We start from the raw sequence: 27859 nt of genomic DNA, 5'->3' as shown, positions 1-27859 counted from the left end.
ACGCACGACGCGAACGACAGGGCATAAAGTCCATTGCAATACTCACTCTCTTTAGCCGCTTTGACTCCAGCCCTTGTCTTCTTGCGCGGTGGAGGTGTAGCACTTCCCGACGACCCGCCACTTCCATCCTCCTCCTCCTCGTCATCATCATCTATAAAGTCCCTCAGAGACCCTTCTGAATCTGATAGCTTGGCCTCCTGTCTCTTCTGACGGTGGACCGAGGCTGACTTGAGCGCGTACGGGTGAGTCCACACCAACTTCAGAGTCTGGAAAAAAAAATAATAATAGTAACCCTTTAATATTGACAGTTGTTTCATCGCTACGAAACAAAAACGGCAGTGAAACACTCACCTTACAAAATAAAAAAAAAAAAAACGATATTTTTTGAGCCCATACGGGAACAGAAAAGTTTGGTCAAAAAATTTCCGCCCTGGCCGAAATTCGAACCCAGCACCTTTGGGTTGAGAGTGCTCTTGACCACTCGGAAACAGAGATGGGCCTTCCTGTTTGTCGGATTACCTCTTGATTCGAACGATTGGGCCTCAGAGCACGTTGAGTACACCACCCCCTCGAACCACTGATGTTAAGCAACATTGCGCATGGTTGGTATCAGAATGGGTGACCTTCTAGCAGATGCGTGCTGGATGGCTTTCCCTGGCATCATTCAGGTTGTGTAAGATTAAGGTGAAACCCTTAGTAATCATACTGAGTTGACATGAGATTGAAGATAATGGAAAAAAGAGTTTAATCTGCAGATCAGTCAGCATGATGCTGATTCACATCTAATATTACCTGATAGTCAGCAAAGAGGCGAGGTTTATTATCTCCCGTGTTGACGTGGGATTGAAGATAATGGGAGTAGAGTTTAATCTGTAGATCAGTCAGCTTGATGCTGATTACGTATTCGTATTTAGGTGGGAGGAACGGGGTGAGCACATTGTAGTCTTTTCGCTGAAAACGCACAAACAGAACAATGATAATAAGGAAAAATGGTATTCGCAATGGCCATTAGAGATGAACTTTAAACTCCAAAGTGTTAAAAACTACACCACTGAGGGACTGAGGTTGGTTTGAGTTTTATGTTCTACTTCTTTGAGTTCCTCTTCTATCGAAGTTTGGACACCATCATGATCTCGGTTTCTTGATGCTCTGAAAAGTTGACTGGTGTTGATATAATTATTTTAACCAACCTCAGTGGTGCAGTAGTTAACGCGTTGGCCTTTGGATATGGGGGTTGGTGGTTCGAGTCCAAGTCAAGTCATAAAATTTATCTAGGTGTAATAATTGGGGAACGCTATTTGTGACAAGCATTTAACATAACTAAAATTCTTTTTTGAATAAAGTATTTTGTAATTTATTTAGCTTCGCTTCTACTTCTTTGAGTTCCTCTTCTATCGAAGGTTGGACACCATCATGATCTCGGATTCTTGATGCTCTGAAAAGTTGACTGGTGTTGATATAATAAAGTATTTTAACCAACCTTAGTGGTGCAGTAGTTAACGCGTTGGACTTTGGATATGGAGGTTGGTGGTTCGAGTCCAAGTCAAGTCATAAAATTTACCTAGGTGTAATAATTGGGGAACGATATTTGTGACAAGCATTTAACATAACTAAAATTCTTTTCTGGATAAAGTATTTTGTAATTTATTTAGCTTCGTGTTTATCTTGCCAGAATAAGACTGAAAAGTCCCTTCACTCCCGCAGTCTAACGTGGTGATATTAGTTTTTGAGGTCTTGTTTATAGGGAGTGTTCAAACTACACCCTTGCACCCGAGCCCTCAAAGTAAAAGTGGTAATAAACAGGGCTAGGCTAGGCTTGTAGGTTGTTTACCTTGGGTAAGGCCGGTGTTTTCCTCTCCTTTTTAGCTTCGTTCATTCCAACGAGTATTACCTGCACAATTCCATCGAGCATCTTATAGAGAACATGGGCTCGTCGCTTCATAATCTTGACATCGCGTGGAGTCGAATCTATGTACTGTCCGTTGTTGATCGGGTTGGCGAACCGGTTCTTGAACTCTTTCCTATCCCCGAGTAGATTGGGCTTGACGAACTGCACCATGCAATGATCTGGAAGGAGGGGTAGTGAAGTGATCTTTAATCTAATATATAAAAATAAGATCCATTCACACATTGATCGCTCCTAATCACAGAACCCCCAACACCTAGGAAGTTAAAATTTGGTAAGAATATTCCTAATTAAGGAGCGCGATGGCGCTCTGCCCCGCCAAGTCAAGAAAGTTTGACCGTTTGTTTAGATGTGCTATTACATATGATTTTACCAAAATCTAAACCAATATTTTCCAAACGGGATACTTTGTCAAGTAGCATTATAACTAGAGGTAAAATTGAATATACTATAAAATTGAATATATATTGAATATACTATATAGTATATTCAATTTTACCTCTAATTAAAATCTAAACCGATCTCGAGTTATGAATTATGATCAACAACCTAACCTAAGTGATAAAACAATCTAAACATTGATCAGATAGAGGAAAGCGACGAATTCAAACCGCAAAGACCTGAGAGCAAAAAGCTCTATGCTCTTCGCTCCACTGTTTTTTAGCCTAAGAGCCTGTTCACACTTGTCGTTTCAACCGATTTTTTTCCCCCCGAATGCCCTGTAGGTAATGTAATTTAAATGAGAGTGTTCACACTACACATGACACGATTTTTTCCGAACGAACAGAGGTAAGTCAACGAAAAAAGCTGTTTTTTTTTCAGTTAAGTAGTCTGTTTTTTGAAACTATGAACGAGCTTTAAATGTACTCCCTACTGATAATTCAGCTTGGGCTGCCAAGATCCTTTGTTATGGTCAAGGTGATATAATAAGATAAACTCACATTCTTCAAAAAAGCTGTTTTTTTTTCAGTTAAGTAGTCTGTTTTTTGAAACTATGAACGAGCTTTAAATGTACTCCCTACTGATAATTCAGCTTGCGCTGCCAAGATCCTTTGTTATGGTCAAGGTGATATAATAAGATAAACTCACATTCTTCCAGGTTATTCTGCAGGGGCGTTCCGGTGAGTATGATACGTCTCAGGGTTCGTATCTGACACATGGCCTTACTAACGGCCGATGTTTCGTTCTTGAGGATGTGACCCTCATCACAAACAACTAGGTCCGGGCCTGGGTCCAGCAGGGTCTTTTGGACGATGGTCTTCACCTTTTTGGACAGTCCTCGCTTGTTGATCAGGTTGCGGAACATTTCGTACCCGATGATCAGCACGCCACCTGGCGGGGAAAAAAACAAATAGAACAAAGCAGTCGAATGTAGCAGATGTTTCATTGCTATGAAATAAATACAGCGGTGAAACACTCCGTTTTTTAAACAAAAATGTTATTTTTTTTTTTTTTTACAACTTCATTAGATACGATACCTACCTAGCCTTTTTTAACACTTTATTTTGAGCGGATGATTTTCAATTACGTATGTGACTTGTATTTATCAAGATTTCGGTCGTTTGTTACTATTCTCTTTAGTGGGTATCAAAAATCTTTGGGTGGAAGAGCTCAATAAAAGAGAATCCGCCATTAAAGCCTTGAAAAATAATTAAATGATTACCTTCTTCAAACCAGCAGTTGAGTGTGTAGGATCTCTCATAGTCCTTCTTGCTCTTGATCAAGTTGAACGTTTCAATATCATCTCCATTGTTAATCTTCTTCAACCAGTTGTCAAACTCATCCACCCAATTCGAAACCGTATTCAACGGTGTCACAACCATCACGCGGTTCACTTTAGTTAACTCCTGATGAGTCATGAGCGTATGTACAAGAGTCACAACTTGGAGTGTTTTACCAAGCCCCATGCAGTGCGCTAATATACACCCAGAGCCTGCTTTGTTCTTCTTGATCTGCTGGGCAGACTCGAAGCATGCGTTGAACATAAACCGCACACCCTCTACTTGATGTGGCTTCAGCTTACACACCAGGTCAGGATGTACGGATATCAACTCTGTTTTCGTCTTCTCGTCAAAGTCTAGCACTAGCTTGGTCACAGCCTCATGAGAATCCTCCGGTATTTTGAATAGTTTGTTGTACAATGCTTGCCGCTCTTCTATTCTTCGCTTCCGTTCTTCTTCTGCTTTGGAAGCGTTGATTGTTTTCTGAGCCAGCTCCTCGTTAGACAGGATATGTCGAATGTTCTTCCTCCCCTTCCCTGGTGTACCTTGGGAAGTGTTTAATTCTTGTATATCACTGTCTGAGTCATCGGAATCTTTCATTTTCTTGATCCGGGAGCGCTTCTTCTTTTCTTTCTTCTTGAAGTCTGAATCCGACGAGTCTTTAGATTCATCCGATGTAATCACCAGCACATCACTGGAATCACTCGAGTCTCTCAGCCTCGCCTTTCTTCTCTTCACAGGATTTTTCTTCTTCGTGAGAACGAAACAATCACTATCATCACTGCTAGCTTCCCGTTTGGGTTTCTTACGTATCAATTCCTCATCTGATGACAAAGTGATTGTGTCTTGTGCCTTCTTCATTTTGGCTTCAAACTTCTTCTCGCCTTCACTCTCATCCGTGTCACTCAGTTTACCTCGGAGCAGTGGATCATTTCGCCACGAATCTTTTTTCTTCTTGGATTTCTTATCACTATCACTACTGGAATCTTTACTCTTCTTCTTGGACTTCTTTTCCGTCTCGCTACCCGAATCTTTACTTCCATTTCCCTTTTTCTCCTTCTTCTCATCCGCTTCTTCTTCAGATTCAATCTCTGATCCACTTTCCTCTTTGTTAGATTCATCATCTGCCCTTAGTAAGGCTTGCTTCACCATTTCCTCATTCTGTTTCTTCGCCTCTTCTGCTTTCGCTTTGATGAGACTACTCAACAACTCCGTACTTTCTTCCAAATCATCCGCTTCACTACTATCTTCTTCATTCAGAAACTCGAGTAGACTCGTTTTATCGTCTTCCTTCGTCTTTTTCCGCCGCGTCGAAATGTCCGTTTTGCTACCTTCGGATTTCTTCTCCTTACTTGAAGTGTCCACTTTGCTTTCTTCTGATTCTTCAGCGCTAGACTTTCCGCGTTGCTCTCTCCTCCTCTTCTGATCTAATGAAGACAAACTGCTCAGGTTGCTTATTGAGCTACTCTTCGCTTTGCTCAACTTTTTCCCATCCGAATCACTTTTCCTTCGACTTTTGCTGCCACTATCATCTTTGTCCTGTTTCTTAGATTTCTTCCCCGGTGACTCATCATCATCATTGGAATCATGAGGTTCCTTTTCAGTCTCACTTGGGTCGTCTTTACAAGAACCTCTACGCTTGGGTTTCTTGTTCTTACCACCACTTGAATCCAATTCAGACTCGGACCTTGCACTATGATATTCACTTAGGTGTCCTTCTCCTGATGGAGTTTCCGTTGCCTCAGGTTTCTCATTATCAGAGTCTGAAGTCAGAATGTGATCTAGATTCACCGCCTCGTTTTCATTCAAATCACTCTCAGCAACACTTTTGCTCATCTGTGCAGCCTCTTTTGTATCACCAGCCTCGTCAGAATCAGACTCCAGAATACTCTTAATCGTAACCTCATCGGCCTTGCTCTTGGAACCATTTTCTTTCGCTCCTTTGCTAGGTGTTCTAGAACTTCGTGCGCTTCTTCGCTTGGGAGTTTCCTTCTCATCTGAGTCGGAATTCAGGAGGCTTGCTTTGGCTGCTTCGTTTTCATCAACATCTTTTCCATCACGTTCCTCATTGCCATCCATGTTTTCAGCATTGTCGCCACCATTGGAGTCATCCGAGTTGAGGATATCTTCCAGGCCTACATTTGTGTTTTCAGGTTCATTGTCAACATCCATCTTCTCATCTTCCCTAGGCTCGTCTGAGTCTGAGGTAAGAATCCCCTTCACATCTTTGGAGACCTTGGATTTGGTCTTCCCTTCACTCTTGCTCGTTCCTTTCTCATCGTCTGAGCTCAATATGGAACTAATATCGACCTTACTGTCGGGAATGTTATCTTTGGCTTCTGATGAGTGTCTGGTCTTCTTATCGCGTGAGGTGTTGGCGCTTGTTTCTGGTGCTTCTTCCATGTTGACGTCTTCGTTTTGAGGTTCGGCTGTTTCTGTGTTGGAGGCGAGAGTGGGTTGTTCGTATATGGAAACTGAAAAACAACATTATATTACATTGAAATGGGGTCTTTTATTAAGAAGGGTTTTTTTGCGTGTATGAAGTTAGAACTACCGCAGTATTTAGGACTACCGCACACCATTGTTTTGTTTTACTCTTTTATATGCAGTTCAACAACAGTGGTTTTGATTGGTAGCGCGGGATCGATTTCCTCTCGGGACGAACTCCGTTCATTCTTGAAAACGCTGGCTTTCTCCTATCCAGTCCTCCTTCCCTCTACAAAAGACTTCGGTTGTTACAGTTTCTCAAATCTCTTTTTGTGATTAGTGATTATACAATATTTGTGTCCAATTTTACACCATCAGTATTACTTAAGCAGTCCGTGACAAAAGAAAAAAGTTGAATATAACAAACAAACTTACTGATGGTGTCATTGTCCAGTTTGAACATATCATCGATACCAGCTATTCGATCCTCAACCAATTCGGACAAGTGTGTGAATAGAGCTGAGTTCTTCTGCATTTCCTTGTTGAGTAGCGAGTAGATCTTGTGAGTATTGCTTGCCGAGCGAAACTTGTCACCTGGAAAACAGAACAGAAAATAAAAGGAATTTTATTTGTGTTAAGCGTGAATGCTTGTCACAAATGTCGTTCTTCGCTCAATACACTGTTCTAAAATTATAGGACTTGACTTCTAGTCTTCTACTCGAATCACCAACCTCTAAATTCAGTCCACCGTGCTAACACACCACTGAGGTTGGTTGTACAGAACAGAAAATATTTTGTTTATCTTACCTACCTAGGTAAGTAAGTAGGTAGCTAGGTAGATAGATAACGGAAATTTTCATCAGAAAAATCTATGGAACATTCACACTCATTACTCATTATCAAGTGATGTAGGTAATTTCAAACTGTTCTATTTGTATGAATGCCTGATATTTACTCTAAATATGCAATGTGCTACAAATAATAATTTTATCATCCAGGAACCACCTACGTAGGTACCTACATTATTCCTACATCCTTAATTTGCCAACATGGTTAACATGAAATTTAGCTACAAAAATTTATGTTGAACCGCATTTATGTAAACTCAAATGTGCTACAGATGAGTCAAAAGGAAAACACAGAGGGAAATAAGATGGGAGGGAGGAGAATGGGGGGGGGTGGTTGGTGGTATTGAGGGAAGGAGGGTAGGCAGCAAAGTAAGGGGAGTACAAAAGCAAGGGGGTCGTATTGAGTTTGAAGGAGGGGTGGGTATGAAAAGGGGGGATCATGGGAGGTGAGGGGGGAGGGAAAGGAGGAAAGGGGAGTGAAAAGGAAAAGTGCGTACCTGGGAACACGCATTTTACGTCTCTGATCTTTAGGGGGTGAGAGTGTTGCGAATACTGACGAAGTGTGTTCAAGACATGTGTAAAGGTCTCGGGCTCAATTTTTTGTGTTTTCTAGAGACTAAAAAGGATCAAAACAAAAGTAAAACCCACATATTTATTTCTTAAAACTACAGGGAGAGACAGAGAGAAAAGTCCTTCTAATTTCCAACTCTTCATTACTTGGTAGAGTGTAGGTAAAAAGGAGGTAGGTAGGTACCTAGGTAGTTAGGTATAGGTAATATTTACAAAGATAATTATATGTTTTCCTTCTATAAAATATCTACCTAGATTCTATTAGGTAGTTAAATAAAATGTCTTTTTTTTTACTCGGTCAGAAACTCAAAGCACAGCACCTAGCAGCAACGTACTTTGGTCTTTACAAAGGTTTAAGTATATCACTGTGTACCTGTGATTCTACCTGATAAGAGTGATAAGAAATCATCTCACACCTGAACACACACCTTCTCTCATCAGCTGACTAGCTGATAACTCACAGGCAAAAGTAAACTTGTATTCAGGCAAAAAACCCACCAGTCGAGATTACACTCTCCGCGAGCTAACATCATCACGTCGGTGCCAGTTATTTTTAATTTTAATTCGAATAATTTTTTGTTACGTGAGCGTGAGTGCTGAGTGCAAAAGAGTTAAATTAAATAATTAAAATATTTTACAGTGCGAACAACCTTTTACTATAACAAGAGTAAAAGCGCCTAATCGAAAATAAAATATTTTTGAATTATTAAAATAAATTAATTCTTATTATTCCTGTTTCCTGACAATTTCTTCAGTTGGTTTTCAATGACAAATCCTAACTTCCCGCGGATTCCCTAAAGTTTTTTCAAGTCTTTTGAATTTTAGTGGGTTTTTTCCAGTGTTAAATGTGGGTTTTCTAGTGTGTGTTCAACATGATTGTAGTGGACAACGAGGTATCGAACTCTCCCACACCGTCCATTTTGGATTCGCCCACTTTGGCCCGAGTGGAGAGGGCCAGGATTAGATCTCCCTTACAGTAAAGGAGAAAAAAGAATCCCAAGGGTGGGGGCGCCCCCCCCCCAAAAAAAAAATACTGTCCTGTGTATACCTAATATTGTTCTTGGTTGCGCAACTCCATAGCGTATCTAATCTTACGCCTTGTGATCACACCACACACTTGACATCACCCAATATTATGTGACAATATTTTACACTTGTCTAGTCTAGAATAATATCGTCGTCACTTAGCAGGAATTGTGGTGAATCCAGTATTTAGTGAATCCATTGTGATTTAACACGTTTAAATGTTTTTATACAACTTGAGGCGTGAGATCTTTGTCTGTGTTGTTTGGGTTAAATCTTGTAGCTATCTACCTTTTATTCCACTTTTTCTAGGTCTTCTTAACGGCCCGGGCAATCGACTTGAAACAATGCCCAAGTACCTTTGTCTAACAGCCCTTGATTTTCGAGTTTCGGCTTGAAAAAAATTTCAGGGGAAATCAGGCCTATATCCAGAATCATTTTGAGGGGAGGGAGTGGATGCTCCCCTAAATTTCGCCCTGGGGGGAATAGGTACCTAGGTGTAGCTCAAGAGAGCATTCCACAATACTTTTAGCTGTTTGAGTACCTACCTGCACACCACCTGAAATTCTCTTGTTTTAGAATAGTAGGTTAATAATGTGTTGAAGTTCTAATCTGATTCCTGTACTTCTTGATATATGTAATTACAATTTGTTCCTGAACTTATTGCTATAATAATTACCATCCTACCATCTCACAATCTTTAATATCTGTTCTGTGTACATTGATGGGCAAAGAAGAACTGCTTATTGTCTTTACAGTTAGGTGTAATTATGCTGTAGTTATCATGACATACTATAGTGTGTCTCTATACGTAGCATGGCCCGATGTACTTGTTTCTCGTGACCTAATGCGAACATGCAGTAAAATTGCCTACATCCTAAACGTCTCATAAGGAAAGATGTAATTGATGTTCAAACCATTACATTGAAATTGAATTAATTAGAATGAAGCCAAAGAGAAAGAATGAAATAATAATACTTATTAATGGAACTCATTCTAAAAGAAAATTATGCAGAGAGTTTGACAGAAAACAAGACAAGAAAGCTACAATATTACAAAGTTCCCTAACAATAAAACTTTTGGGTAAACTTTTTAATACCCAATTAAGTTTGGAACATTGACGTTTTTAGAACCATCATAAAGTACCTACTTAGCCAGGTACCTGTACCTACTACCTACCTAACTTAATTTATGAAAAATTATGTTGGCAAAAAAGCAGGTAGGTATTTTTGGAAAAATAAAATTAATGTAGGACGATAGATACATACCTGACTAAATTCTGCTTAGAAGTTTCTACGGTAGAACGGTAGGTAAGTTTTGAGCCAATAAATTTCGGCTTTTTTTTTTTTTTTTTGGAGTTAATTAAAAAAACTGAAACCCATCCATGGTACCTACCGAAGTTGTAATTTAGAATTTAGATGGAGACGTATTCTAATTTAATTTCTCAGCGGGAGAGGGTCGCGAGAGATGAATGGAGGAATCCAGGCTCAGGTGCTATGACTATAGAAGCTGGTAGCTATTAGCTTGTAATTTACGGGTCCTGGGGTTTCGGGGGCCATTTAGGAAATTATGGCACCAAAGTATAATTAAGACACCTAGCCCAGTGGTTCTAAACTTGCGAGCAATCTGGTTAGGTAGTCAGGTACCTCAAAAAGGGTAAAACAGAGCAAGCGATTTGATTAATTTGACAGCAATGATCAGAAAGTTTTTGCTTATTTATTCTGCTCAAATAAGACATAAAAAGTCCCTTTACCTCAGAAGTAGGCTACTACTGTTATTGTTGTCAAACTCTCAAGCAATGTTGAGGATTAAATTCCAGACCTCGTCTGGAATTGAACCCACGCCCTCCTGAATACACCACTGCATAAAAAGGTAGATGCTAGGGTTGTACCGGGTTTTTACGTCAATGTATTAGGGGTTGGGCAGGGCCAAAATATGAAATTTACGAGGAACGACATAAATTATCAGCTTTTCCTGTGCAATTTATGTGTCCGCTGGCTCTTCTTTATCATCTATCCTTCCTTAGCTATCCCTATTTCCTTCGATTAAATTCTTATACAAACCTGTGTAGGTATACTTAGTTCCTACTTTATGTCTGGATTAAATCTATACTTCCCCATTTTGTTCTAGGCATAAATTCAGTCTTTTTTGCTTTCCTTATCCTATTATACCTACACGAAAAAAGTAGATGATGTTTTTTTTTCCCCAAGAGGTTTGATAGAGGGAACTATAACTGCTAAGGTCCTATCGTCCCGAAAAAGAACAGAAAAGGAAGACAGGATAGGAAAAAAAACTAGCCGTTCCGAGAAGGAACCTTATCTATTCAGGATGAAATCCGGCCCGGGCAGGAATCGACGAATCGAACCCGCGACCTAGCGCTTACAAGGTGCTACCTTCCAAGCTAACTAAGCTGACAGAAAAGTAATGTAAATCTTCTGTCAGGTGTGGCTCTACCACAGGTATAGGTTAGGATATCAAGAAGGATTGAGGTTCAGGGAAATTAAGGTTGAGGGAAATATGTTTTATAGCTTTTGTCCTCTTTTCACGAGGCCACGTGCCACTATTAAATGTGGGTACCTAGGTATTAATATACCTGTTTATCATAGGGCAACGTTATCTACAGAGCAAATATTTGAAATCTAGTAGGTATAGGTACCTAAAAGCTAAAAGGTATTTTCCCTGTTTTGAAAATATTCTGGGTAGGTACTTATCGAGCTATGTATATCTATCATTTTATTACCTTATGGGACTACATACAACTAGGTTACCTAGGTAATCTTCACATCTAGACTGCAACTTGTAGTATACGGCAGTTTTCATGTTGAGGGCTACATAGTCTTATGGGCCTGTTCACACTTAAACTTAAACTTCAAGTGTGAACAGGCCCATAAGACTACGTAGCCCTCAACATGAAAACTGCCGTATACTACAAGTTGCAGTCTAGATGTGAAATCCACCTTATAGAATTCCACAGTACAGGGCCGTATGTAGGGGACCGAGGGGGCCTGCCCCCCTGGAGCTTCATTTTTCCTTATTACTGTAGACCAGACTCCGAAAATTCGGAGCATCCCCACCTCCCTCCTTCACCGGTACGTCACTGTTTGGATTTTCGTCCCCAACTCCTGTCGACAAAATCCTGGGTATGGCCCTGCCATAGTAGATATATCAATATTATGGTCAGATCAGTAGAACAAACACTAGCAATCAATTTAGGATTTGGACTGGATTAACTGGTTTGCTATTGTTCTATAATCGACTTATCTATGACTATAATCGACTAGTCTATGACTCATTCTGATTGATGGACTAAAACAGAATAGAGAAACGGGCACATATTAGAAGTTAGAAGTACAGTGCAGTCACAGTTGAGTCGGTTACCTGTGAATTTGTCTGTTGGTTTAGTGACAGATTGTTGTGAAATTTGGTGAACTCAACACATAATGAAAATTTGCTGATTTTGACCCGTATTGAGCCATCATTGTTCCTTAGAGTCATTTTTCTAAGGATTAATTCTACTTATAAGAACTGCTATGTGTACTTATGCCATGTGACAAACCTTCAAAATCTGCCAATCTCTGAATTCCTTTTAATGCTATACCCTGCAGAGAGAGTCCAACCAGAATAATATTGGGGCACATATTAGAAGTTAGAAGTACAGTGCAGTCACAGTTGAGTCGGTTACCTGTGAATTTGTCTGTTGGTTTAGTGACAGATTGTTATGAAATTTGGTGAACTCAACACATAATAAAAATTGGCTGATTTTGACCCGTATTGAGCCATCATTGTTCCTTAGAGTCCTTTTTCTAAGGATTAATATTCTACTTATAAGAACTGCTATGTGTACTTATGCCATGTGACAAACCCCCAAAATCTGCCCATCTCTGAATTTCTTTTAATGCTATACCCTCCAGAGAGAGTCCAAACAGAATAATATTATCATTTTCTCATTCACCATTCAGATCACACCCTGCTTCCTTACCTTTCTTCTCAACCTCTCAATTTCCAATAAAAGTTCCCGTACAGTCACAGAGAGGTAGAGGTATAATTAATTGCAAAAACTTGAATAAAGTATAAAAGTATAATTTTCGAATTTCGCATTGGAAAAAGCGGATAAGAAGCAATATCCCATTCAATTTCATTTGTGATTGAAATAAATTTTAATATTTTTCTCTCATTTCAATTCTTGTGACGACGGGACAGGTAATAATTTGCCGCTTTAAGTTTCTTTTTTTCTATAATATCTAACGGTAGCATAGTATTTCCGTCGCAAGAAATAGCGATTTGCATTTCGCATTAGCTCTTATTGTTTACGAATTAGGAACTAAGGAAGTATTCAGATATAGGTATACTCGTACTTGGCCTCTATTAGAGGTGAGATTTTTACTGCTAATTATTATGCCAATGTGTGAGGATGCCATCAAACATCATCCTTATTTATTTGTCGTCAATATTATTTGGTGGCTCTATGGATGAGCCCAGCCTCTTGAGGAAAATTGAACTTCAAGCAAAATTTATAGGCATCATAGTTGACAGTGTAAGTGTAAGTGGAAGTCGATATTCTAAAATACACTCATAGCCCTGAATCGGGTCAACGAACTACGCCGGGTGTGATAAGGGCTTAAGCCTAGGTACTGATCCGTCATCCCGCGCGAAAAGTGTTCTACAAGGCATCATACTGATCAGCAGTAAATCGAATCATAAGAACATGAACTCTTTCTTTTTCCGGATCAAAAATTTCCCAAAATGGGAAAACTTCGCGTCGGATGATTTTTTTGTGCTCAAAAATTTTCTTTTCTTTTGCCCGAGGTTACAAAAAATTTGAGTTGAACGCAAAATTTCACAACTCGGTTCAGGGGAAGACAATATTAAGTTTTGTTCTTTTTTAAATACATTTTAAAGAAATGAAACAGATAAAGTTTCCACCAAATGTGGTTACTCCACGTTTTCATTTTAAACTTTTTTTTCTCTCTTTTCGTCTTTTCCTCCTCGTTCTTCTTTCTGGGATTTTCTTTATTTTGCTCTCTTTTTTTCTGTTTTCATTAACTTTGTAAAATGTCGAGTTAAGTGAAATTTAATGTTTTATAATTTTAAACTTATTCCCCGCCCCATACCGATGCCGTGCTGAGATCGTATGTTGGGTTTTAAGGTTAGCACGTGGTATAGCAAGAGATGTGTTCAGTCATAGAAATTGCATAATTATTCGCTTAAAATGGTTCGATTTAATTGCGTTTTCATGCGTTCCTTCTTCCCATTCCTGACACACCCATACCTATAAATAAGTATGCACTGATGAAAAAATTTGGGTGCCGGAAGCCCAATCGAGTGACTGGGTTCCGGAACTCTAATATTGAACTCTACTTATATCAGGAAGCTCGATACTATAATAAATAGCATTCCAATAAATCAAGTAACCCAATAAATCCATTAGGCGACAAGATACCCACCTCCTCACCCAATAGAGCCGGGAAATGCCAGCAGTAGGCGATTGCCTAGATGGTCAATGGTCACCCATCCGGATTCCTACTACGCGCAACGTTTCGTAACTTCAGTGACCCATTTACCTACATTCATGCTCTTGTCCATTGGGTACCTGTATGCTCATTCCAAAATTCAACCCATTTCCATTTAAATAATTGAATTTCATAGAAAACTACGGTATCCCCCCTTCCTTTATAGTTCCACAGGGATTCAATTGGAGCAATGAAGCATGTAGGTATGTTATAGGTACAATGATTTCCGCAATAGCTCTCTTTAGTCTTTTTAGATCCGAATCTAGGGAAAATAACCCCCTAAATGCATTAAAATAAGCCCCTAAATCCGCCCTGGACCGATGAAAATCTGAAATCTCGGGTAGGTATGCTTTTCATCAAAGGTTATCCACTATAATTTTATTTTGAGTTTTTTTTGCAGATATAAGTGACTAACTAATTTACTTTCTTCTGTTTTCAGGTAAGTCCACTTATTACACATGGAGAGGCTCCTTCGTAAGCAAAAACTGTGTGGGGGTAAGTTATAAACTTATAATATAAGTTTTACTCAAATGAGATGTACCTATGTACATATAAAAGTATTTTACCTATATGTATAACTCGTACTTGGACTCTTTATTTGTTCTAACATAGGTACTTGACAAAGGGCGATAATTTCGCCTAAGGACAATCTCTATACCTTTCAACCCAGTATATACAATAGAGTTTAATTTTTATTATTATCTATTTAAATAAATAATAATTTTCCTACCCCCATGGATGTCCTGTTTACCCAGATTCAACTGTATTTAGTATTCTTATTTGTATTAAAAAATTGTTCTCAGAAGGGTCCAATCTTTATAGTTAACCCCGTGGCCCAGCCTGGTGAACACTTCTTCTTCTTCTTGTTCTTCTCCTCCTCCTCTTCCTTCTTCGCGTGCTACTCCTGCTTCTTCTTCTCATCCTCTCTCTTCTTTTTCGTCTTCGTCTTCTTTAGAAAGCTCGTAAGTTGTAGCGACGATATAAATCCTGGCTTCAACACAACAAAATGCGAAAAGACTTTGAGTCAATCTGGTAAATAAGAGCTTTGAGACAAGCAATATCTGTATGAAGAAACGATAGGTATCTGTATGGGAAAAAGGATAAGAAGCAATAGGATGGGAGATCTTCACGTTGATAAAGTACTCACACATGGCACTCGTTATGTCATCAACAAAATTGTAAACGAGAGGATGAGAAGAAGAATTGAGAAGGAAATAGATGGTATGGGTAAGAGGATAAACAAAAACAGGGAGCCTGAAGAAAGGAAGGAAGGAAGTAAAGAAACTGAAAGATAAATTGGAGAGAGTGAAGAAGTCGAAGGAAATAGAAGGAAAGAGAAAAGGAGGAAAGGGAAGAGGAATTGTAAACGAGAGGATGAGAAGAAGAATTGAGAAGGAAATAGATGGTATGGGTAAGAGGATAAACAAAAACAGGGAGCCTGAAGAAAAGAAGGAAGTAAAGAAACTGAAGGATAAATTGGAGAGAGTGAAGAAGTCGAAGGAAATAGAAGGAAAGAGAAAAGGAGGAAAGGGAAGAGGGGTAATCTTGAAAATCCCTGAGAAATTGTCGAGAAACTGCCACGTGAGGAAATACATCTTCATTTATGCAAGCAGGATACATGATCCCAAATGATTGAAGTAATAGACACGGGTAAAGGACGTATTGAAGTAATATGCTTGAAGTAATTGATGACATTGAAGAACTTACATACATAAATGGATAACAGAATTAAGGAGTACAATACACAATAGGGTATCTCAGGAGTAGTCAGGAGTGTGTTGTGGTTTATAATATGCTTAATAAAGGATTGAATGAAGTAATTGATGACATTGAAGAACTTACATACATAAATGGATAACAGAATTAAGGAGTACAATACACAATAGGGTATCTCAGGAGTGTGTTGTGGTTTATAATATGCTTAATAAAGGATTGATAGATGACGTATATTCACTTGAGTCTAGGTACAAGTACCACTAGACAAAGTTAAGGAATCCACAAAAGGTATAAGTAGATAAGGATAATTGCCTGATAGGTCAAAGGGATTCGTATTTTCATCTTTAGTAAGGCCTTGTCCAAGTAGTCATTATACGTATTGGATAATGGATAGTTCCTTTACTGATTTATGTCAAGTTTATCGTTCATTATTCTGTTGATTGAAGATTTCAGGGTAAGAATTCGGTTCTTGTCATCATTACTACCTTTCCCAGTGCTGGGTCCTCTTCCCGCTGGTGAACAACCCTGCAACGAGTACCATCTATCTGTTCCAACATAAACAGAACAAATGTTTGCATAGCCAAGCAGCACTTATCCAATGAGCTTCCATTGTATAAATTGAACTCCAATATCCAATTCCAAACGAAGGGGTTTTCTACTTGGGGGAATTGCCCTCGATTTTCATCAGTTCAAGGAGTCTGATGGTATTATCCTTTGCACTTAAGGAGCGTCTGTGTAAGGATTCACCACGTACAATCTGCATTAAGGAAACGAATAAGTGAAAAATAAGGAAACGAATAATGACTGAAAAATCCGCTTTGGTACCCCGGGAAAAGGGGTCAATACAGGGAAGTTCTATTTACATAAAATCGAGGTATTTTTCTACATAAGGAAGTACATATATTTACTTGGACATTAGAAATTAGATAATATGTAAGTAGGTACGTACCTACCTACAGGTAGATATGTACCTAAGTGATAGATGTGCAACCAATGTGTAATGAAAATTGTCCATATTCCCTGAATGATAAATCTAATAATAGCTTATATGTTCTACGAACAGATAAATCTAATAATGAAGATAAATAATGTAGAAATTGGGTGAAATTTTGCTGACATTTTTGGTTTAAGACAGTCATTGAAAGACTACAGAGAAGAGAGAAGTGTAGGATTGATGTCAATCTTGATTCCTTGGTCAATTTATAAACAATGTAAGTTCAAACAATATTTTGTTTTGTTTTCTTTCCGCAACTGGAAAGTCAACGGAAACTTGGTACACATTACTGTTATTAGTTACAAACAAAAAACCTAAGAGGTAAACAATGTGAAATTCTTGAAAACAATTTCTCGGAATTCACAGAGGAAACGGAGTAGAAACCTTGGGTTCCATGTCACCATGTGGCTTCTGGCATACCCTATCACTTAACCTGCGGACAGTCTGGGGTTTGGGGCAGGATGGAAAGGAAAAATGGACTGTTTAGTCTAATCCCAACAGGACCTATTACAATAAACTGGTCTCTTAGCTACCTCTTCTACTGATACAAGACGAGACGGGAAATGACATGAGACAATAGATCAGTTGCGCTTACTTGGGTGATGTTTCAAAGTCATTAGAGCAGGAAAAATGAGGATAATAAAGGAGGATCTTACCAATTTTATTGGCACTACAGCCCAAGTTAGGCCTTGGCTTTCTCAAAAATTTGCCTCCTCTTGCTCCAGTTCTTGACTTTTGTTCCTTAGTCTGTCATCTTCAAATCATTGGAACCTGGTCCATCCATCTCAGCCGTCTTCCTTTCTTTCTTGTGATAAATTTTGGATACATTCAGGATTGGATCAGATGGATTCAATATCTTTTAAGGAATCCTCTTGACTCTGAATTTGAACTTGGTGCTAAATGTCCTGATCTCCAGTGTTAGTCTTTATATGTACTATTCGGTCTTCTTATACCTACTATTCGGTCTGCAACGACTATAGACTACCCATAACACTGACAGGCCTCCTAAGTTCTGAAATGACCATGGAGACTGCCAATGGTTTAACATTTATAATAAAATCGTCCTTCAAATAACTGCCTTGGAATTCTTGGATTCCTCAATCGCTTCAGTTACAGAAGACATCCAATTTTATGGCGCGTTTTGCTCGAAAGAAAATATCAGCGTTTTACGAGCGTTCTTTGAATGTTCCTCAATCGCTTCAGTTACAGAAGACATCCAATTTTATGGCGCGTTTTGCTCGAAAGAAAATATCAGCGTTTTACGAGCGTTCTTTAAATGAAAGTAAGTCGGGATTATGTTTTTAACATCTTTTTTTTTTTCTTCTTCGTCTTCTTCGTCTTCTTCTTTTTTCGTTGTAATTGTATTACTTCCAGTGTAAAAGTCAATGAATGTGTTTCCACAGCATCCATAACTTTTTCTTCTTCTTCTTCTTCTTCTTCTTCTTCTTCTTCTTCTTCTTCTTCTTCGTCTTCTTTTTTCGTTGTAATTGTGTTACTTCCAGTGTAAAAGTCAATGAATGTGTTTCCACAGCATCCACATTCCACAGTAATTGAAAACAGAAGTTTAATAGGTTTTATTTTTTATTATTTGAAGCCTCTTTTCAAGTTGGTTTGAAATCTGAAAGAACTTAATTATTGTAAGAAAACTTAGATAACCTAAAAGAGGGCATACCATTGCCAGCTTTGTTAGCTTGGAATTGGAAGATAGTGCGCCTGCCTTGTAAGCGCTAACTCACGGGTTAGATTCCGCCCGGAGAGAACATTATCCGAAACAGAATTGTACTGGGAACGGCTGGGTTTCTCCTATCCTGTCCTTCTCTCTTAGATTTCCGGACGATAAGACCTCCATTGTTACCTAGACCCCTCTATCAAACTTCTTTAAAAAAAAAAACTTCAATTTTTTAACTTTTATAACACCTCTAAACAAGACACCCCGTAGGTATCAGAAGTCATTCATTTCATGGTAGGTATTTTAAAATAGCTTTGACATTCTAACGCAGGCAACTCGGCGCGGTAATTTTCTTGACAACCTTAATCCAAATTTTTCTTTTTATAACACCTCTAAACAAGACACCCCGTAGGTATCAGAAGTCATTCATTTCATGGTAGGTATTTTAAAATAGCTTTGACATTCTAACACAGGCAACTCGGCGCGGTAATTTTCTTGACAACCTTAATCCAAATTTTTCTTCAAACTGATATAGTCTGAGTGGATATGAATTTATGAAATGAAATTACCTCGAGTTGTTTAATGTGACCCTCACTCAATGTTTCCTGTTCTTGTATAATTTACTAGGAATTTATCACTTTTATCAGCAGAAACGTGAACATAAGCTGCTAGAGAATTTTCTGCGGGGATGCAAGATCAGAGGATTCTATTCCGTAAAGAAGTTGCCATTTTATACATATTTTGCAAGTCCAATAGTGAAAGCCTAACCCGACTTTTAGGACTGTTTGCCCCTAAACCTAAGCCTCAGAGTGGGCTTTATGTATGCGATCGCAATGCAATGTGGAAAATACTAGCCTCAGTGTTGAAAGTTGAAATAAACAAAGATACAAAGAAACGAAGTATTTTCAAGTATTGGTGTAATGAAAGTAATAAAATCAGAGGTGACTAAATTAGAAGATGAGGAAGTTGGTGCTAATGAATTTCATGATGACAGTATCAAAAATCTCAATAAAGATGACAGAGTTGTCAGAGAACATGCTGTCAAGAATATCAATAGACCACTCCGGGAATTTGCACAAAAGTTATCAGAACTTACAATCAGTAAAATGATTATTCAATTCCATCAACATTATTGACATTATCTATTAATTCAAATTCCGACAATATTGACACTATTCATTCAAATTCCATTGACATCGGGAAATGAAGGAGAATCATCGACACTTGTGAAGATGAAGTTGAGAGATATGCGATCTTCACGAGAAATGAAAAGATTTATGATTTTATGCCATGAATTTTGATTTGGAATGTTCATGTTTAGGTTGAAATCAGTGCAGGAGTCACCAAAGGGATCTAGATTGACTCCTTGCATAGCTATTAGCAATGTCAGATCTTCTCAGGAAAGACTGCAGGAGAAAAAGTGGGGAGAGAGCAAAGAGAAGGAGTAAGTAACCCCCCGATATACCTGGCTACATTTATAATTTTTGTAGATACTAAACCGTTTATGGCGTTTACTTATGTGAGTTTTGAGCCAATGAGTTGCCAATTTCCATCCCTCTATCATACACTTCCTCTTTTTCATTATTCGTTCCCTGCATCTTCTTCTTTTTAATTTCTTCCCGTCAGCTCAACTTCAAGAAATGTATCTCTCCTATCGTTCCAATCTTTAGGGCTGTTTGCTCCTACACCTAAGCCTCAAACTGGGCTTTTTGTGTAGGAGATTATTGTTCTGTGGTACTTCACACCTTAAATTCACCACTGGCATTTCACACCAAAAAAAAATTAACCATGACATCACGATCATAGAGAATGTAGAATCTCTTCGCGCGGTGTACATCATGGAATACTAATGAGATTGGCAACATTACTCAGGTTGGCCAACGCATTGCCGGTGTCAGTGATCACATAACGTCAAATATTACGATAGGTTGTCCGGTGTCCAGAAGGTCCGATGATACAAGAGTTGATAGTTCGGAGAGACAAACAATCGGTGAAAGTTATTGACGAACTGCCTAAAAATTTGGATTGCCAAAAGAACACAGTTTAAAATAGAACACGAAATATTGTTCCTGTCGACGTCGACAGTTGGAGTTTTCGAAAAATAAGTGTTCAATATTGGTAGGAATTTAGGAAAATATGTACTTTTTTAGACACAGTTGGTACTAACTTTGTAAATAATGTGGATATGTTCCAAGTTGGTATAATGTATCATTTGGAATTTGATAAAAGGGTTAATCCAATAACATTTGAGAGGAGAGCAAAATGAGAACAATAACTGAAATCCATCTGATGTCAATCATTTGGAATTTGATAAAAGGGTTAATCCAATAACATTTGAGAGGAGAGCAAAATGAGAACAATAACTGAAATCCATCTGATGTCACGTGTGAAAAATTACGAGGATTTCCCTCCGTTTTTCCTCTCTAACTATAGCAAGAGCACTCTATCAAATTTGTTGTTTTCTTCTCCTCCTCCTTTTTTGTCTCCTTTTTATCCTTCTCCTTCTTCTTCTTCTTCTTGTTCTTCTCCTCCTCCTCTTCCTTCTTCGCGTGCTACTCCTGCTTCTTCTTCTCATCCTCTCTCTTCTTTTTCTTCTACTTCGTCTTCGTCTTCTTTAGAAAGCTCGTAAGTTGTAGCGACGATATCCTTTCTACTATCCTGTCCTCCTTCTCTGTTCGATTTCGGGACGATGTTCGGTTGTTAGTTGTTACAGTTCCCTTTATCCTCTTGAAAAGAACTCTAAACGCGAATAAAATAAGGAAAGTAAAAATATGTACTTACTACTAGCCAATTTCTTCAACTTGTCCGTTTTCTTCTGAATGTCCGCAGCCAAATTCTCACAGAGATCCAGCGCTTCTTGGAATATTTTGACAGCCATTTCTGAAGGCGATTTGGGCTCTAATGTACTCTTGTCAGCAAAACTTTCTCGGTTATTTGTTTCATCTTCTGCCACTTCAGACTTGATATGTTTCTTGATTTCATTTTCATTATCAGACTCTTCCTCCTCTTCTTTTTGACTGACTATTCTTCTTTTCGTCCTTCTCACAGGTTTCTCTGGCTCTTCTTCTTCATCAGAGGTATCTTTTCTTTTGTCTTCATTTCTGGACTTTTCATCTTTGTAAGATGATTTTTCTTCTTCTTCTTCACTATCTGGTTTTTCTTCTTCTTCACTTTCACTTTGTTTTCTATTTCTTGCACGCCTATCAGAGTTTCATTTTCATTATCAGACTCTTCCTCCTCTTCTTTTTGACTGACTATTCTTCTTTTCGTCCTTCTCACAGGTTTCTCTGGCTCTTCCTCTTCATCAGAGGTATCTTTTCTTTTGTCTTCATTTCTTCTACTCCTCGTTTTTCTCTCAGGATTTTCAACTTTAGATTTGGGTCCTTGTCTTGACTTTCTGGACTTTTCATCTTCGTAAGATGATTTTTCTTCTTCACTATCTGGTTTTTCTTCTTCACTTTCACTTTGTTTTCTATTTCTCGCACGCCTATCAGATGATCTTACAGTCTTTTCTACTTTGGATTTTGGTCCAATCTTTGACTTTTTTGATTTCTCTTTTTCTTCAGATGAATTCTCATCTTCTTCCTCTTCGTTGTCACTCTCTTGTTTAATTTTTGTTCTTCTATCAGATGATTTTTCAGACTTTTCTCTTTTCGATCTAGCTCCAGGTCTAGATTTTTTTGGTTTTTCTTCCTCCTCAGATGAATCTTCTTCTTCATTCTCACTCTTTATTTTATTTCTTGTTCTTGTTTCACGTTTTTCAACTTTTGACTTTGGTCCAGGTCTTGATTTCTTGGGCTTCTCTTCTTCAGATGAAATCTCTTTTTCTTCTTCCTCCTCTTCTTCTTTTTCACTCTCACTTTCTTGACTCTTCCTTGTTCTCCTTTGAGAAGATTTTTCAGACTTTCCTACTTTGGATTTTGGCCCTATTCTTGACCTCTTTGATTCTTCATCAGATGAACTGTCTTTTCTATTCCTTGTATTTCTATCAGATCTTCCTGGTCCATTCACTTTAGATTTTGGACCCATTCTCGAGTTCAGTGGCCTCTCCTCAGATGAGCTTTCCTCTTCTGATTCTTTGCTGTTCTTTCTTTTGTGAGAGGATTTTTCAACTTTGGACTTAGAACCTATTTGTTTTCTACTAACTTCTTCGTCTGAGTTTGCACTGTCTTCATCGGAAGATGTTTTACGTTTGTAATGTTTAGACTTGGGTCCTTTCAGTTTCTTTTTCACCTGTTCTTCTTCAGAACTATCCTCATCCTCTGTGTCTTTACTTCTTCTACTCGAGCTTTCTTTTATCTCTCCTTTTCCATTTCTTTTCCTTGAGTTACTTTCATCTAAATTGTTAACAAAATCATTCTTGAAGTTGTACACAGCCCAACACAAAGCTCGAAGGAACCAGATTGGTTTTGACTCACAAAGAAAACATTTCCAGTCTTCAGAATCCAAACCTTTCATTACTTTTCTGTTTTCCTTGAAGTGTCGATGGATGCATTTCTTGCAGAATGTGCACACACAATTACTGCAACAGTAGAGCTCTCCTCCTGCAATACAAAATGGGGAAGATAGGTAATACATAAACATAATTACATAATTGGGCCACAATAGTAAGAGTAGGTGTTGGATCTTTTTAGTATTTTTTTAACTGATGGGCACTGACTCAGTTGCTGGGTTTGAATCCTAGCCAGGGCAGAAGCTCAGAAGTAAAAGAAAATATCTTGAAGTACCTAATGCAAAATCAGTGTCGATAAGGTACATTTTTTTACCATCAAACCAGTGCTTCTGAAGAAAACCCATCATTACTGAACTTCATACCTTGAGCACACCATCGGCAGAATTTATCTTCTCCTTCTTCATCAGGACTAAACAGACCATCTCCATAGTATTCTAAACAATTATGACACACTAAAACACCAAGTGATGGGTGCTTACAAAAAGATCCTTTTAGAATGGACTTTTCCAAGTTGGTACTGCATACTGTGCACTTCCATTCATCTTGGTACTTGTACAAATCTTGTACATCTGAAAACATACAAATAGAGGGTGAAAGTATTTTGATTAAGCTAAAATGAAAAAGGAGCAGGAAATAAAGCTGCAACAATTTAGAGTACTGTGCACTTCCATTCATCTTGGTACTTGTACAAATCTTGTACATCTGAAAACATACAAATAGAGGGTGAAAGTATTTTGATTAAGGTAAAATGAAAAAGGAGCAGGAAATAAAGCTGCAACAATTTAGACGGGACAAATTTAAATTGAAGACACATTCATTTTTGGCACACCTTGAGAGGTCATTTTTGGCTTGGCAGGATCAACATAGGGTGAATATTTTACACTAACTGCCCCTAAGTACTACTGGTTCCATGACTTGTCTGAAATTTTCTTAATTTCAATGAATAGGTATGTGGAGTTGCAGCATTTGAACTCAATGAAATAAATAATCACAATATTGTTCCTAAGCTAAAGCATATCCTTTTCTTTTTATATTTGATTAGCTTACCATTGAAATGTTTCTTCCTGAATTCAACTTCCCCTTTGGCGTAGGAAACAAACAAGTTGTGAGGCCCTCTCTTTAATTTGTCTGAGGCCATCTTGCACTTTAGATATGTATCAGATTATGAAGATAAGTGTCATTCATTTTCACCTCCTGCGGAGAAAGGTGTTAAGTTAAATAATGCTCATGGGATAGCGCCGAAATTCGAACCCAGCACCTCTGGGTTGAGATTGACCACTCGGAAACAGAGAAGGGCCTTCCTGTTTGTCGGATTAACTCTTGATTCGAACGATTGGGCCTCGGAGCACGTTGAGTGCACCAACCCCTCGAATCACTGATGTTAAGCAACAATGCGCATGGTTGGTATCAGAATGGGTGACCATCTAGCAGATGCGTGCTGGATGACTTTTCCTGGCATCATTCAGGTTGTGTGAGGTTAAGGTGAAAACCTTAGCAGTTCTACTAGTTGACATGAAATTGAAGATAATGGAAAAAAAAGAGTTTAATCTGCAGATCAGTCAGCATGATGCTGATTCATATCTATTATTACCTGATAGTCAGCAAAGAGGCGAGGTTTATTATCTCCCGTGTTGACGTGGGATTGAAGGTAGTGGGAGTAGAGTTTAATCTGTAGATCAGTCAGCTTGATGCTGATTCACATCTATTATTACCTGATAGTCAGCAAAGAGGCGAGGTTTATTATCTCCCGTGTTGACGTGGGATTGAAGATAGTGGGAGTAGAGTTTAATCTGTAGATCAGTCAGCTTGATGCTGATTACGTATTCGTATTTAGGTGGGAGGAACGGGGTGAGCACGTTGTAGTCTTTCCGCTGAAAACACACAAACAGAACAATGATAATAAGGGGTCTGGTCTTCTTATCGCGTGAGGTGTTGGCGCTTGTTTCTGGTGCTTCTTCCATGTTGACGTCTTCGTTTTGAGGTTCGGCTGTTTCCGTGTTGGAGGCGAGAGTGGGTTGTTCGTATATGGAATCTGAAAAACAACATTATATTACATTGAAATGGGGTCTTTTATTACGAAGGTTTTTTTTTCGTGTACGAAGAACTACCGCAGTATTTAGGACTACTGCACGCCATTGTTTTGTTTTACTCTTTTATATGCAGTTCAACAAAAGTGGTTTTGATTGGTAGCGCGGGATCGATTTCCTCTCGGGACGAACTTGGTTCATTCTCGAAAACGCTGGCTTTCTCCTATCCTGTCCTCCTTCCCTCTACAAAAGACTTCGGTTGTTACAGTTTCTCAAATCTCTTTTTGTGATTATACAATATTTGTGTCCAATTTTGCACCATCAGTATTACTTAAGCAGTCCGTGACAAAAGGAAAAAAGTTGAATATAACGAACAAACTTACTGATGGTGTCATTGTCCAGTTTGAACATATCATCAATACCAGCTATTCGATCCTCAACCAATTCGGACAAGTGTGTGAATAGAGCCGAGTTCTTCTGCATTTCCTTGTTGAGTAGCGAGTAGATTTTGTGAGTATTTCTTGCCGAGCGAAACTTGTCACCTGGAAAACAGAACAGAAAATAAAATTTTATTTGTGTTAAGCGTGAATGCTTGTCACAAATGTCGTTCCTCGCTCAATAGCTCAACACACTATTCTAAAATTATAGGACTTGACTTGTACTCGAATCACCAACCTCTAAATTCAGTCCACCATGCTAACACACCACTGAGGTTGGTTGTACAGAACAGAAAATATTTTGTTTATCCAAGCCTGCCTAGTAAGCGATAGGTTGCGTGTTCGATTCCAGCCCGGGGTGAACTTAATCCTAAACGGATAAGGTTCGTTTTCGTAACGGCTGGCTTTCTACTATCCTGTCCTCCTTCTCTGTTCGATTTCGGGACGATGTTCGGTTGTTAGTTGTTACAGTTCCCTTTATCCTCTTGAAAAAGAACTCTAAATGCGAATAAAATAAGGAAAGTAAAAATATGTACTTACTACTAGCCAATTTCTTCAACTTGTCCGTCTTCTTTTGAATATCCGCAGCCAAATTTGCGGATTTCGCGATTATGTTCGCGGATTTGGCGATTATGTTCGCGGATTTCGCGATTATGTTCGCGGATTTCGCGATTATGTTCGCGGATTTCGCGATTATGTTCGCGGATTTCGCGATTATGTTCGCGGATTTCGCGATTATGGTCGCAGATTTGACGATTTTGTTCGCGGATTTTGCGATTATGTTCGCGGATTTCGCGATTACGATTATGTTCGCGGATTTGGCAATTATGTTCGCGGATTCGCGTCCCAAATCGACATTTTGGATATTTGGCAAGCCTAGGTATAACCACCGCCATAAAAATATGAACCTGTGTACAAAATTTCAAGTTTCTACGACTTACCGTTTAGACGCCAACCTCTTACAAACAAACAAACAGAAAACCGCTCTTATCAATAAGATATTCCCTCGTAATGATCTTTGACATTGGAATTTTTGAAATCCTCGTGCTGGTGCTTGTGTATTAATCCATCAGATATCGCTCTCCAAGTCTTCATAACTTGGGTCGTTCTTCTCGGTTCTCCTTATATGGTATCTTGGTCATGATTAGCATTTTGTACTTACCTACCTCTCTTTATGGTATATTCACTCGTTGTGCTTCTATCTTCTAAGCTTTCACATGGTCCGTTTTGGTTCTCGATGCTTGAGATTGATTCTTGTGACTGGTTTTGGTTGTCTGGTGTCAGTTTGGTTTGGTCATCGAACAGTTGAGTCTGGACAACTTTTGAACTCCCGCTATGTGTGATGAATTGATGGTTAAGCTTTATAAAGCTTATCGTATAGCTTTATCCTGAGGTTTATTGTGTTTGGGTATTTCAATTGTGTGAAGATGAACCTATGTTACATTCTTTCTACTTGATCAGTGATTTGGCTTGAACAAGAGAATTTGATAAATCCTTCTGTCAACCTACATATTACCTTGAGCCTAAACCAAAATAAACAGGAACTCTTAAGTATTTATTAAATTTAATTGCACCATACTTCACTGAGTTAGTACCTAGCTACCTGCCCAAGATCGACAAAGTACTCAATCTCCTACAGGCACTCATCTAGGATTTGACTGCAAGTTTCTAAACAAATGTACACAATCCACGTCTTGAACTTCTTTAGATAAGACTCTTAAGACTAGTATTGGGACTGTGTAAATACATAATGAACATGTTGAGAACCGAGGCTATTATTATGAACAAGTATCCCACCTTGAGATCCATAGCAATGCTTGGACCGAATCGTGCAACCTACGTAGCAGTCTATTTGTTTTCAGTCTGTAATTTGTACTGCACAAATACACCACGTACAAGGTGGGTAATGAAGAGGTTTACCGAAGGAAGTAGATCCACGCATAGAAACTTTTAAGAGGAAGGAAGGAAAAGAACAACAGGAATCGAAATCAATACCGTTCTACTTTTCAAACTGACAAATTAGGAAAGAAAGGGACTACTGCACCAATATATTATCGTACATCTCTTATTGTAATAAATGTGTCCACAGACAATACCATGTGTCCACAGCAAAACCATATGTCCACAATTCAACAGAAGAGTTTAGAAAGATTAGAGAGCAACACACGATTTATCAATATGGTCATAGAATTTATAGACGCCCTAACCATAGCCCATAACAGAGCAAACATCACCCAAGCCATAATAGACGAGCGCTGAAACCAAATTACAATGCTTTGGTCGAACTAATGATGACTCAGAATGATTTGATCACTATGAAAGTAATATTGTGCAAAACAGAGTTAAAATACGTGGATGTAGGGATTCATTAAAATGCTGATGATGAGTGAGATGGATGACTTGGAGAGGTCAAAGACCAATGTATATCAGATATGGAATTTTTGAAAACAATGTGAGAAGCTTTCTACAAATTAATGGGAGCTTGTGAGATCATGTTCTAGACATTTTTGGCATATCTGCACTGTCATGACTTGGCATATTGGTAGATAAGTAGATGT

At 38.6% G+C, this 27859-nt stretch overlaps 1 protein-coding gene across 1 annotated transcript in view; it reads right to left on the bottom strand.

Annotated features, from left to right (window-relative positions):
* LOC103512045 (transcriptional regulator ATRX homolog) overlaps positions 1-24029 on the bottom strand; it is a 33904-nt gene extending 9875 nt beyond the window's left edge. The window contains exons 1-10 of the mRNA XM_026825636.1: positions 23885-24029; positions 23200-23406; positions 21594-22928; positions 21166-21360; positions 6490-6648; positions 3570-6101; positions 2996-3238; positions 1892-2067; positions 793-951; positions 47-266 (exon numbers count right to left, since the gene is read on the bottom strand). Of these exons, the coding sequence (XP_026681437.1) occupies positions 47-266; positions 793-951; positions 1892-2067; positions 2996-3238; positions 3570-6101; positions 6490-6648; positions 21166-21360; positions 21594-22928; positions 23200-23406; positions 23885-23975 (5317 nt within the window). The 5' untranslated portion in view covers positions 23976-24029. The remainder of the gene's footprint in view (positions 1-46; positions 267-792; positions 952-1891; positions 2068-2995; positions 3239-3569; positions 6102-6489; positions 6649-21165; positions 21361-21593; positions 22929-23199; positions 23407-23884) is intronic.
* Positions 24030-27859: the final 3830 nt, after the last annotated feature.

The sequence above is a fragment of the Diaphorina citri genome, unplaced genomic scaffold (assembly GCF_000475195.1).
Source record: "Diaphorina citri unplaced genomic scaffold, Diaci psyllid genome assembly version 1.1 scaffold784, whole genome shotgun sequence".
NCBI classification, from domain to species: Eukaryota; Metazoa; Arthropoda; class Insecta; order Hemiptera; family Psyllidae; genus Diaphorina; species Diaphorina citri.
This window is presented reverse-complemented; position numbering and strand designations above follow the sequence as displayed.